Genomic DNA, 13,362 nt, shown 5'->3' with positions numbered 1-13,362 from the left:
CTGCGCTTTTCCAGCAACACATTTTCAGTCCTCCCCTGCACCAATCCATCCATCAGCACTTTCAGCACCAGCAGCAAAGTGGAATACTAGTTTCCTTCTGTCTGACATTTCTGGGGCATTTCAGTGTGGGTCCAGACTGATGGCAGTTGACCTAATCTACCATTGCAGTTTAAATATTGCATCAGTGCCAGGAGTCCAAGAAGTGCTGGAAGTGCCGACGTTTCCATCTGTATCGATCTGGCACGGTGGCACAGTGGTTAGCACTGCTGCCTCACAGCGCCAGAGACCCGGGTTCAATTCCCGCCTCAGGCGACTGACTGTGTGGAGTTTGCACGTTCTCCCCGTGTCTGCGTGGGTTTCCTCCGGGTGCTCCGGTTTCCTCCCACAGTCCAAAGATGTGCAGGGTCAGGTGAATTGGCCATACTAAATTGCCCGTAGTGTTAGGTAAGGGGTAAATGTAGGGTTATGGGTGGGTTTCGCTTCGGCGGGTCGGTGTGGACTTGTTGGGCCGAAGGGCCTGTTTCCACACTGTAATCTAATCTAATCTTAAAAAAAAAAGATACAATGAGGGTGCTGCCTTTGGGTGCAGGTAATGAGGTGAGCTTTGGCAAGTGGTGTGACAAATCTCTCTATAGCTGATTGAGAGAAATCACAAAACTTAACAAATTTGACACTTTGGGCTAATTTCTGTTCAGTCTACTGGGCAAGTTAATATTTTCAAAATTAATATTGGTCTTTGTTGGGTGAGGGCATTAAATGATAACAAAGATCAAAATTATAAATGGAACAAAGGAGTATAAATACTGTTCAGATAGAGGTAGACTAGATTTTTATTGAATTGCAGAGTTGACTCAGTGAGCTGAATAGCTGACTCCTGTTCCCAACTTCCCACAAATTATCACACAGGAATACTGACTTGGACTGTTCGTTCCTTCTTATAATTTTTGGCTGTTTTGTGTATTTACTTTGCAGTTCCAATGAACACAATTCGACAAGTGAGATGGTTTCTTATACAGTTGACATTACTGTCCTAGCTCAAGTTGAAATACGAGGGTAAGAACTCAAAATGTAAACAAGGGCACAAAAGTGCATTTAGATTAACTGTTGATTCAAAGTTATTTTTGAAGTTTGGCCATCAATGATCAGTGAAATGATTCATACAGAATTTATAAATATTTGTGCAATAATGGAACTAAGTTGAAAAATGGTAACTTCCTTAGGCAGACGTCATAAAATTAAACATCGTTAAGAATGCAAAAATGTATAATAGCGAATGATAACCTATTATACACACCATGCAATTTTTTTTTTAATTGTGCCATGAGAAGGCAAATAGGGGAGCGCAAATAATGAGTGGATGATTCACGAAAGAGGGTTTTCTGCTCGTACATAAGAACATGACAGAAGTAGGTAATTTGCCCCCTCAAAACTGCCCTACCTTTCAACAAAGACCATGGTTAATATTCCCTGGGCCTCAACTCCTCTCTTGTGTCAGCTCTCATAGCCCTCAACCTTCAAATGTTTCAAAAATCAGCCAAATCTGCCTTTTTAAATGCTAACGAGCATCAAGACATCTAGTTTTCATGCTGGTTAGAAATAATTGCTCCTTTAATTTGCCATGGCAGGTATCATTTTGTTACAAATTATCTAAGTTTCTTTCTGGTCTAGCTGTTAAGACTTTCAATCAAATGCAGTGTCATATTGATAATGCTGCACCACACAGTGGGTAATAGATTGTCAGCAAAGATTGCAAACCAAAACATGATGCTATATTTGTTCCCAGTTTTTGTGTGGCTTGTTTTTTTGCCAGGTCCCAGACTAATTTTATTTTCAAAATTATTTTGTTCTCGTGAAGTGTTTCTTCTCCTGATCAGCTGTTTCTACCCATCGGAAATTGGAAGTCTAAACCGCAGAGTGAAGAGGAAGTGGGTCCGCAAGTCACTCATGTCTATGAGGTTTGTACTGATTGACATTTTGATTAATTTGTCTTCTGAGTGTTCTTGGGCATTGCATTGTTACCTGAATCATCTTATCTTTTCTGAAACTACGATCATAACTCTCTGTATATTGTAAATTATAACATAGCTCTATCAGTTAAATTGAGCTTATGTTTCTGTGTTTAATGTTGTTTTGCCAATAAGATTTGTCAAACCAGAATGACAACATGGTATATTTGACATGTAAGCAATGGGAGTTTGAAATGTTTTTGTTCTTGTTGTTAAACTTCATTGGTGGCTATTATACTGCAGCTTTGGCTTTCTTATAACTTTAAATTAGAATTAAAGCACAAAAGACAGTAAGAAAATCAAATGTCCTTGAGTTAAAACCTAATTATATTTTGAATGCAGTGCATAGGATAATATCCCACAGGATTAACTAGTATTATTTAAGTTGGAAAAAAAACCTATAAATTATTGGGAATTGAAGTCACTAGCTTTTCAGCATTTATTTCCCATTTCCAGTTGACCTGCGAAGATCATGAGGGATTGTTATTGTGATGGAGAGAGGCAAAGACCAATGTATTTTCAGTGAAAATGCTGTTAGGACATGGAACTGAAAACAGGCGTTGAAGAACTGCCCGCCGTGTTAAAATGAAATCCATGATTGCTATTTCATTCAGTGTGCTGACATAAACTGCAGGATTACATAGCAGTATAAGTGGTGCATGTCTGATTTTACATCCTTTCATGATCACAGTGGGATGTCTGTCATTTCAACTTCAGTCAAATCTCCAAGTGTCCATAAATTCTTTGAAGTGAGACTATTCGGTACAATCCTTGTTGGAAAATAACTAAAGGAACTTAAATGTAGTAAATAGATTTTCATGATCAAGAACTTTTATTCCAAATGGTTAACTTATCAATAGAAAGCTAAGAACTCTGTTTGATCTTAGCACGGATCTTGAGGTCTGCTCGTGGTGACTAATGGGAGAATTGGCACAGTAAGAATAAAAGCTAAAGGTGGCATGATGGCATGGGTTGGCACTAAGTTGGCACATGGTCTGGAAAGAGTCATGGGTGGGCAAAGGCATATAGGCAGGCACAGAGAATGATGACCATACTGGGTGGGTACTGAGACATTAACTGTCATAGAAGGTTATGGAGGAATTTGTGCACTGTTCTGGAAGTATAATGTGGCACGTGTTGACTTTGGGATTGTGTGGGGAGTAGGGGCCGAAGGACTTTTTAAAAATTGTTTTCATTAAAATACATTCACAAAAGTGTTAGAACCCTGAATCTGGCCTTTTGCCCATCTCAACTCCTGGCAGCAGCCTGTGAACACTTTCTGGGGTTGCCTGCCACATCTCCAATTTTCACTCTCACCACCCCCCCCCCCCCCACCCACCCAAGTGAATGCAATTGCAACCTTTTAGGACACTTCCACAGGTCATCTTTGCAGAGCCAGGTATTGTAACAACTCTGTACTCCTGGACTGGGAAGAAAAAATTAGGCTTGAGGTTTTTTTGGAATAACAACACCATCTAGCATTAGGAAGACTGACTGATGAGGATATTGGTTGGAATATCTGCCAATAGACTCTTTGCAGATTAAAACTCTGAGAAGAGTCTTGTGTTGCAGCGATAAATGGATCAGGTTCAAGTCCCACCTATCCTGAAGATGTGTCAAAAAATGTGAGCAGTTTGATTAAAATAGCTCAAACTCCCAGCGATAAATGAAACAGTGGAATGTTCAGATATGATATGGCTTTCCTATGAATACAAGAAATACATGCTATAGTTAAATCTTTTCATATAATAATAGATCTGGTGTGTTGCAGAGCATTACACAAGGGTGTCTCAAAAATACAAATATCATCAAATCAGCAGATATAGAATATAGTATGGAGGGAAATGTAAAAAGGAAGAGAGGGGAAAAAGAGTTGTCAATGAAGAACCAACAGACCTGGATGTTATAAAGTGGTTTAAGAACTAAATGTTATAAGAACTAAAGCAGTTCTCTTTAGTTATAGCTTTCTAACAATTGCTAATATGAGAATTGAAAATGTTAATTTATAATCTCTTTCTTAAAGTTACGGAACAATGGACCAAGTGCATTTAGCAAAGCCATATTAGATCTCCAGTGGCCATACAGGTATAAGGAGAATTACCTGTTGTACATAATGGAGTACACACCTGAAGGTCCTATGAATTGTACCTCCAAGACAATTATCAATCCACTGAACTTAAAGGTGAATATCACACTTTTCATTATCAATCCCTTGTATACACTGGAAACATTTAACATATTTGCTCTCCATATCTATCAAGGACAAAATAATGTCTACCACTAGTTATAATGTACACTAATTATAATATTAGGTAGAAAATTTCAGTATTTTAATCCAATACAATGGAGGAACAATCATGTGTATCAAGACAGGATGATGTGCAACTTGGCAGTGGTTTGTGTGCCTACGATCTTGCAGCTCTTGTTCTTTTGTTGATAGTTGTTGCAGAGAGAAAGTTGCCACCATTAGTAACCTTGCATTGTCTGTGGCAGGCATGATATGCAGGTTGTGGACAATGCTGACATTGATCCTGAAACTAGTTTGAATGAAAATGCACCTCACTTGGTGAGTGATATGTGTTTCATCATATTCTTGAGGCAAACCTCACTGAGAGGCTTTTGAGAGATCAAAAAGTGAACCATTCATCATCAAGCAATTCAACTCAGCCATGCTCATGTTCCTAGTGTTGGGATGGCTAGTGAAATTAAGTTTATGGTGACCCTTGAGAATGTTGACAATAATGGAATCATTGAAGGTTAAAATTAGGTGGTGGAACTTTCTTTTATTTGAGATACTGATTTCTTAGCACTTGGGGGAAAATGAATGTAAGCTATTTGCGAATTTATGCCTGAAACGTACGTAGCTGCTCTTGTCGGTTGACTAGAGTTACTTCAAGATGCATGTATAATTGGAATTGACTAATGAAAAATCCTCAGCAAATATCTTATCTTATTCCTACTCTTAATATCAATCACTAAATACTGCCACAATATCTCGGGCAACAGTTCTCATTACCTTTGCACTCAACTCTTATATCCATCTTGACCAAGGTTGTAATGTGGTCTGGAGTGGAATGATTCTGGTTGCACAATGGATGACTCTATATCTCATCTTATTGAAATAAAGCTGACAGGATTTTAATAAAGCATGCTAGATTTACCCCCTTTTCTTCTGAATAGGACATTCCTTGGCAACCTTTCTTATAGATAAGTAGTCACCAGTGTCTTTGAATATCCCAAGCCTGCTCTGGTATGCAGATCATAAGTACGACATTCCTGTTAGACCATAAGATCTAGATGAGAATTAGGCTCTTTGGCCCATCTGCTCTGCCATTTGATCATGGCTGATATATTTCTCAATATATTCTCCTCCCTTCACCCTGTAATCCTTGACCCCTTTGCCAACCAAGGACCTATATCTCTATTAAATGACTTCACCTAATGATGCAATGACTTAACCTCCACATTCTTCTGTGGCAATGAATTCCACACATTCACCACCTTATAGCTGAAGAAATTCCTCTTCATTTCAGTTCTAAAGGGTTGTCCCTTCATTCTGAGGTGGTGATCTCGGATCCTAGTCTCTCCTACTAGTGGAAACATCTTCTCCAAATCCACTCTATCCAGACGTCTCTGCATTCTGTATAATCCCCCCCCCTGATTTTTCTTAAATTCCATTGAGTACAGATCCACAATCCTCAATTACTCATCATATGATAGCCCTTTATCCCGGGAACATTTCTTGTAAATCTCCTCTGAACTCCCTCAATGCCAATGCAACCACCCATAGATATGGGACCCAAAACTGCTCACATTATTCCAAGTGCGGTCTGACCAGAACCTTGTACAGCCTCAGCAGTACATTTCTGTTCATGTGTTCCAGACTTCTTGAAATGGATTCTAAATTGCATTTGTCTTCCTAACTGCCAATTTAATCTGCATGTTAACCTTAAGCCAATCCTGAACTGGGATTCCTAAGTACCTTTGTGCTTCAGATTTCTGAAGCCATTCACATTTAGAACATAGTCTGTGCCTCCAATGTTCCTACCAAATCACATAACCACACACTTCCCCACATTGTCTTTCATCTACCATTTCAGTGTGCACTCTCCAGCCAGTCTGTCCTTCTGCAGCCTCCCCACTTCCTTAACACCACCTGTGCCTTGACCTAACTTTGTTTCATTTATAAACTTAGCAACATTGCCCTCACTTCCTCTGTCCAAATTGTTAATGCATAATGTGAATAATAATTGTGGTCACAATACTGACCCCTGTGAAACTCCACTAGTCACCAGCTGCCATCCCAAAAAAAAAATCTTGTCGCCATTCTCTGCTTTCTGCCAGACACCAATCTCCTATCCATGACAGTACTTTGTCCCTTACACAATGGGCTGTTAGTTAGCAGTCTCCTGTCTGGCACCTGGTTAAAGGCCTTTTGGAAATCCAAATAGATCATGCCTCTGACTCTCCCTTGTCTAACTCACTCACTCACTACCTCCTCAAATTCTCAGATTTGTCAGGCATGACCTACCCTTGAAAAAGCCATGCTGACTCAATCCTGTTTTTCATGCACTTCCAAGTACTTTGCAATCTTATCCTTTGAAATCTTACTAATGACAAAGGTCAGGCTAACTGGCCTATAATTTCCAGCCTTCTGCCTCCCTCTCTCTCGTTAAATAGTGATGCTACATTAGCTATTTTCCAATCCTCCCTAACTTCAGTAAATCCTGAATGATTGCTAGCAATTCATTCATAATCTCCTCAGCTATCTCCTTCAGATCTCTAGGGTATGGCCCATCTTGTCTGGGTGATTTATCCACCTTTAGACTTTTCGGCTTCCCTGGCACCTTCTCCATGGTGATGGCCATTACACTCAACTCTGCTCCTTGTCTCTTTTAAAGTTCTGGTAGGCTACCGATGTCTTCTACTGTGAAGAGTAATGGAAAGTACCTTTTCAGTTCCTCCACCATTTCTTTGCTCCCCATTACTACTTCTCCAGCCTCATTTTCCTGCAATCTAATGTCCATTCTTGTCTCTCTGTTTTATATATCTAAAAAACTCACATTCTTCTTTTATATTAATTACTAGTTTACCCTAATTTCATCATCTTCCCTCTTATTGCTTTTTTAGTTATCCCCTGCTGGATTTTATAAGGCTCCCAACCATCTGGCTTCCAACTAATTTTCACCACATTGAAGCTTTTTATCTTCTTAAAAATAAAGAAGAAACAGAAGACTTCAAAATAAACTCCTTAACGCAAAGACACCAACAAAAATCAGTCTCCTCTCCTCTCCTCTTTAAAGAGCAGAGTCCTTCGCTCCACAGTGGTCCAGCTCCCTCAGAGCCAGCTCTCAGTGAACAGCATGCCTGATGCTCCTTTTTTTGTTTCTTTTTTTTTTCCTTTTAAAACTCCCACACTGCCGCCTCACTGCGATAGTGCTTATTTTTCCCCAACATTCATGTTGTGTGTGTGCAGGTGTGAGACACAGTGAAAGACACAAGATGCACAAATCTTTATTCAATTCCCACCACCAGGAAGAAAGAAAACACCCAAGTAGCCAATGACAAGCAGTGCCCTTCACATCAAAGGGCAATGCTGCATGATCAAACAGTGAAGGGGAGGGCAGGGATTAAATCAAAATAGAATTGAAAGGGGAAGTAATACACTCCACCCGCTGTGGTGCTGTGCTTTTGATTTTGCTTTTATGCTGTTCCTGCTATTCCTTGTCTTCTCATTGCCTCGTTTTCTCCTTAGAATGCTGCTGCTTTTTGGAGATGAATTTCTGCTCGGTCTTCCAAATTACCCCAAGACACTGCTGGCATCGCTGCTCCACTGTCTTCTCTGCTAGGCTCTCCTTCCAATCAGCTCTGGCCAACTCCTCACACATATCTTTGTATTTATCTTTACTCAACTGTAATACCATTACATCGGATTTCCAACTTCTCTCCCTTAAAGTGCAGGGTGAATTTGTTTTCAAATCTTATAGAACTTGCCATGACCAGTGCACACAGTTGTTTCTTATGGTCATATGGAGTGAATTTAAGTAAATGGATATTAGTATCAATGATGGTGGTCTTGCAAGGTCTCTAAACTAGGGCCATCTGAACATTTGGCTGAAGATACATGCAAACACTCCAACGTTATCTTGTGCACTCTTGCTGGGCTCCAGCACACATGCAGACGAAAATGTTCAGAAATTATCTTCCTCTTGTTAGTTAACTAGTTATCAATGATGGCAATATATAATTCTGGATATTAGCAAAATCTAGTGTTCTGCTATTTAGTATTATTCAATCTTCCATTGCATTGCATGTGGAAAGTTAAGATGAAAGCATCCTTCAAGAGAAATGGCAGTCGCACATTTGGTATTGCACACTGAGGAACAATTATTTGCAAATGATGTGTTATTAAACCAATGCTACAGGAAGCTGAGATGCACACCACTTTATATAGAGAATTTCTATCATTAATATAGATGTGGGAATTTATAATGGAAAAAATTCAACCGAGATACTGGAAATAAGGAGATGGACATTACTTGGAAATGCACAATGATTATTACATAGATCATATAAGAAATGTTCCAGTGACATTTTTTGCCCATTATTTTGTTGCAGAGTGCAAGTTCAATTACAAACCAGACAACCTCTCCAACTGCAAGTGTGAAACATGAACATAATATAAAACGCAGAGACACAACTGAATCAGAAGGGATTGAGGTGCTGGTATGTATCTAGGATAGTAATTATGTGATTCTAATGTTTTTCCTGCTTAAGTTCAAGAACTTTCTGCATAAAGTCTTTTCATCTGGAAATGCTAAGGATTGAAAACCGTTATTGTGAATTTATTTGAGTAGGTAATTAGAGTTTTTCTTGGCTTGTTCTGATATTGCTAGATCTTCTAGTCCTCTGGAATTCAGATGATGTCAAACAATGAGCATGACTTTTTTTCTTCTCCTAAGGTACTGAATTATGCTAAGTTATGTTTAACACATAGATTGCAATATGTGATTTTGCTTTGCGACTGAGGCTTGAGAATAATAGCCAAAAGGCCACCAGACTACTAAAACATAACAGCAAAGTTCAAGCTAGTTCTTAACCCCATATTCACATGTGCATTCTCAATGCATCACAGAATAGCAATAAAGGAAACTGCAAACGTTTTTTCTTCTGTTGAATTCTGCACAACTAAATGGTTGAAATTAGTTTACAAGTTCCATTATGTCACTGAGCTATCTGAATATAGTAGTCAATTAAACATTAGGATTTGATGTCGGTTTCTTCTTCATAGTTTAGAATAGATCAGGTTATAAGATAACCGTACCAATTTGCTGCCATGTGGATCTTTAAACTTCAGAATTTTCAGAAATGATTCATTGCCCAACTGCACTTAGAACATTTGGAACTCCTGTAGGCTAAATTGGGCAGGGCTAGCAGTTGTGATTAAAAGCTTGGTCTAAAACATATCTTGGGGAATGTGATTTGTATAAACATGAAGCTATGGATTTAAAGGAGAAATTCAAGAGATTAGGGTCAAGCTCATGAGCAAAAATATTTGCCTCCGTTTGAGGCTGTGTTTTCACAAGTGTGAAAGGAATCTAGAAAGTTAAATTCTTGAGTTGCACTTGAAATATTTTAGCAAATATGTTGCAAATTGAACAGGTTCTAAACTTAGCTCAAGGAAATGAACAGGGCAGGTGAATGACTGGCAGTGATCATTAATTTAGTTAGTTTTAACATTGTTATAGAAAAGGATGAAGAAGATTTACGTTTCTAAATTGGGGCAAGGCAAATTCTTCTAAGCAATGGAAAGAATTAAAATGGAAGAATTTAAGGGTTCAGAGTAAACATGTTCCCATAAAGCAGAATGGTGACTTAGTAAAATCGGTGTCTCTTGGATGTCAAAGAGCTTACAGGGCAAAATCCGGCAGAAAAGGAAAGTTTACACCTGAAACAGAGGACTTCAGATGCAAAAAATTGGAAGGGATCTAGAAAACTGGGAACTGGAGGAATGAAATCAAAAAATAAATCAAGAAAACAAAGAGAAGGGATGAAAAAATGTTGGCAAATAAGATCAAGGTAAACCCAAATATGTTTTCTAGAGTCATAAGTTCATCAGCATGGAAACAGACCCTTCAATCCAACTCATTCATGCTGACCAGATATCCTAAATTTAACTAGTCCCATTTGCCTGTGTTGAGCCCATTTCTCTTTTTCTATTCATGAGCCTGTCTAAATGGATTTTAAATTTCAAAATTGTATCCATCTCTATCACTTCCCCTCATAGCTGATTCTATATATGTGCCACCCTCTGTATGAAAATAAGACCATAAGATATAGGAGTGGAAGCAAGGCTATTCAGCCCATTGGGTCCACTCTGCCATTTAATCATGGCTGGTGGGTGTTTCAATTCCATTTGCCCACACTCTCCCCGTAGCCCTTAATCCCTTGAGAGATCAAGAATTTATCAATCTCTGCATTGAAGACACCAAAGTCCCGGCCTCCACTGCGCTCTGTGGCAACAAATTCCACAGGCCGATCACTCTCTGGCTGAAGAAATGTCTCCTCATTTCTATTCTAAATTAACCCACTCTAATTTTAAGGCTGTGCCCATGGGTCCTAGTCTCCCCACCTAATGGAAACAACTTGCCAGCGTCCACCCTTTCTAAGCCATGCATTATCTTCTAAGTTTCTATTAGATCTACCCTCCACTTTCTCAACTCTAATGAATGTAATCCCAGGATCCTCAGCCGATCATCATATGTTAGGCCTACCATTCCAGGGATCATCCATGTGAATCTCTGCTGGATACGCTCCAGTGCCAGTACATCCTTCCTGAGGTATGGGGTCCAAAATTGGACACAGTACTCTAAGTGGGACCTAACTAGAGCTTTATAAAGTCTCAAATGTTGCCCCTCCAGTCCTTTTTAAATCTTTACCCTTCTCACCTTAAACCAATGCTGTCTAGTTTTGGAATCGCCTAACCTTAGAAAAACACCTTGGCTATTCACCCTATTTAAATCCCTCATTCTTTTTGTAAACCTCTCTAAGGTTGCCCTTCAGCCTCTGACGCTTCAGGGGAGAAAAAAGTCCCAGCCTATCCTTATAATTCAAACCCTGCCAGTCCTGGAACATCCTTGTAAATGTTTTCTGCATACATAGAACATTGAACGTTGCGGTGCAGTACAGGCCCTTCGGCCCTCTATTTTCCACTGACCTGTGAAAATAATCTGATGTCCATCTAATCTACACAGTTCCATTATGTATGTCCAATGCCCATTTAAATGCTCTTAACATCAGTGAGTCTATTATTGCAGACAGGCCGTTGCATGCCCCTGCTACTCTGAGTGAAGAAACTACCCCTAATATCTGTCCTAAATCTATGTCCCCTCATGTTAGTCTTCACCATCCGAGGAAAAAGGCTCTCACTGTCCACGCTGTCTAACTCTCTAACTATCTTACATGTCTTGATTATGTCACCGCTTTACCTTCATCCGTTTGTTTTGTTACCTTCTCTAAGAACTCACGAAGGTTAGTGAGGCATGACCTGCCATCACAAAACCGTGTTGACTATCCCTTATCAAATTATTCTTTTCCAGATGATTATAAATCCTATATCTTATAACCTTTTCCAACATTTTACCCACAATCAAAGTAAGGCTCTCTGGTCAATAATTACCAGGGTTGTCCCAACTCCCCTTCTTAAACAAGGAACAACATTTGCTATCTTCCAGTCTTCAGGCACTACTCCTGCCGACAATGATGACATAAAGATCGAAGCCAAAGGCTCTGCAATCTCCTCCCTGACTTCCTAGAGAATCCCATCCGGCCCAGGGGTCCTACCTATTTTCAGATCTTCCAAAATTGCTAAAACCTCCCCTTTGTCAACCTCAGTACCATCTCATCTTGTAGCCTGTACCTGCATATTCTCACTAGCATTGCCCTTTTCCAATGTGAATACTGATGAAAAGTATTCTTTAAGCGCTTCCCCTATGTCCTTAGATTCCATACACAACTTTCCACTACTATCTTTGATTGGCCCTAATCTTACTCTAGTCATTCTTTTATTCCTGATATACCTATAGAAGGCCTTAGGTTTTCCTTGATCCTATCCACCAATGACTTCTCATGTCCCCTCCTGGCTCCTCTTAGCCCTCTCTTTAGATCTAGTTTAACAACGTCCTTTCTATAACAGGACAACCAGATTTGTATGCAATATTCTAAAGGTGGCTGCAACGTGACCTCACAATTCCTATATTCAGTGCACTGATCAGTGAAAGTGAGCATACAAAACACCACCTTTACTACTCTGTCTACCTGTGAGGCCACTTTCAAGGAACCTTGAAAGGTTCATAGGCCCCTCTGTTCAACAACATTCCCCAGGGCTGTACCATTAACTATGTAAGTCCTATCTTTGTTTACATTATCAAAATGCAACACCTCGCATTTATATAAATGAAACTGTATCTATCCATTGGTCCATCTGATAAAGATTTCATTGTACTCTTAGAAAACTTTCTTCACTGTCCATTATGCTGCCAATTTTGTTGGGGTTACAGTTGTGGTTAGAATGCCATGTCTCAAACTCAAACAAGCAGACACAATGCAACCAAAACTAAAGCCACCTTAAATCAAAGGCCTATCAGAAATGACTTCCAGACTACTCCAGACCCCTTGGCATCATGGTAGCCCACAAACCTACCAGCACACTTAAACAGTGGCTAATGAACCAAAAGGATCCATTAGATATTACCAGCAAAACTAATGTCATTTACAAAATACCATGCAAGCACTGTTTTAAAAAAAACACTATGTTGGACAAACAAACAGGAAACTTGCCCAGGATACATGAACACCAACTGGCCACCAAAAAACATGACCAACTATCCCTAGTTTCCATACATACAGATAAAGGAGGACACCACTTTGACTGGGACAGCACACACTTCCGAGGACAGGCGAAACAAAGACATGCACGAGAATTCCTAGAGGCATGGCATTCTAACCAAACTCCAACAATAAACGCATCGACTTAGATCCCAGCTACTTTCCCTTGAGAAAAGAAGTGGAAATGACATCACCTACATTAAGAAACCAAGAGAGGCAGGACATAGCACCAGTGCTTCACTGAAGACTCTCACTGATGATGTTTCGTCACCATGACTAGGTAACGTCTGAAAACAAATCTTCCAGCTCAGCGAGCTCACTTACATACTTATCAACCTGAGCTACCAGATCTTCTCAAAAATCGCTAATAGAATTATGCTCACTTGCTCCAAAGTGCTCCCCAACTAACACCTCCATCACTCGCCCTGTCTTATTTCCCAAGAGAGTTTTGCTCCTTCTCTAGTAGGTA

At 39.6% G+C, this 13,362-nt stretch overlaps 1 protein-coding gene across 1 annotated transcript in view; it reads left to right on the top strand.

Moving 5' to 3' along the window:
* itgav (integrin, alpha V) overlaps positions 1-13,362 on the top strand; it is a 139,920-nt gene that overhangs the window by 113,254 nt on the left and 13,304 nt on the right. The window contains exons 23-26 of the mRNA XM_043693448.1: positions 973-1,053; positions 1,856-1,955; positions 4,030-4,188; positions 8,625-8,732. Of these exons, the coding sequence (XP_043549383.1) occupies positions 973-1,053; positions 1,856-1,955; positions 4,030-4,188; positions 8,625-8,732 (448 nt within the window). The remainder of the gene's footprint in view (positions 1-972; positions 1,054-1,855; positions 1,956-4,029; positions 4,189-8,624; positions 8,733-13,362) is intronic.

The sequence above is a fragment of the Chiloscyllium plagiosum genome, chromosome 7, assembly GCF_004010195.1.
Source record: "Chiloscyllium plagiosum isolate BGI_BamShark_2017 chromosome 7, ASM401019v2, whole genome shotgun sequence".
In the NCBI taxonomy this organism is placed as follows: Eukaryota; Metazoa; Chordata; class Chondrichthyes; order Orectolobiformes; family Hemiscylliidae; genus Chiloscyllium; species Chiloscyllium plagiosum.
This window is presented reverse-complemented; position numbering and strand designations above follow the sequence as displayed.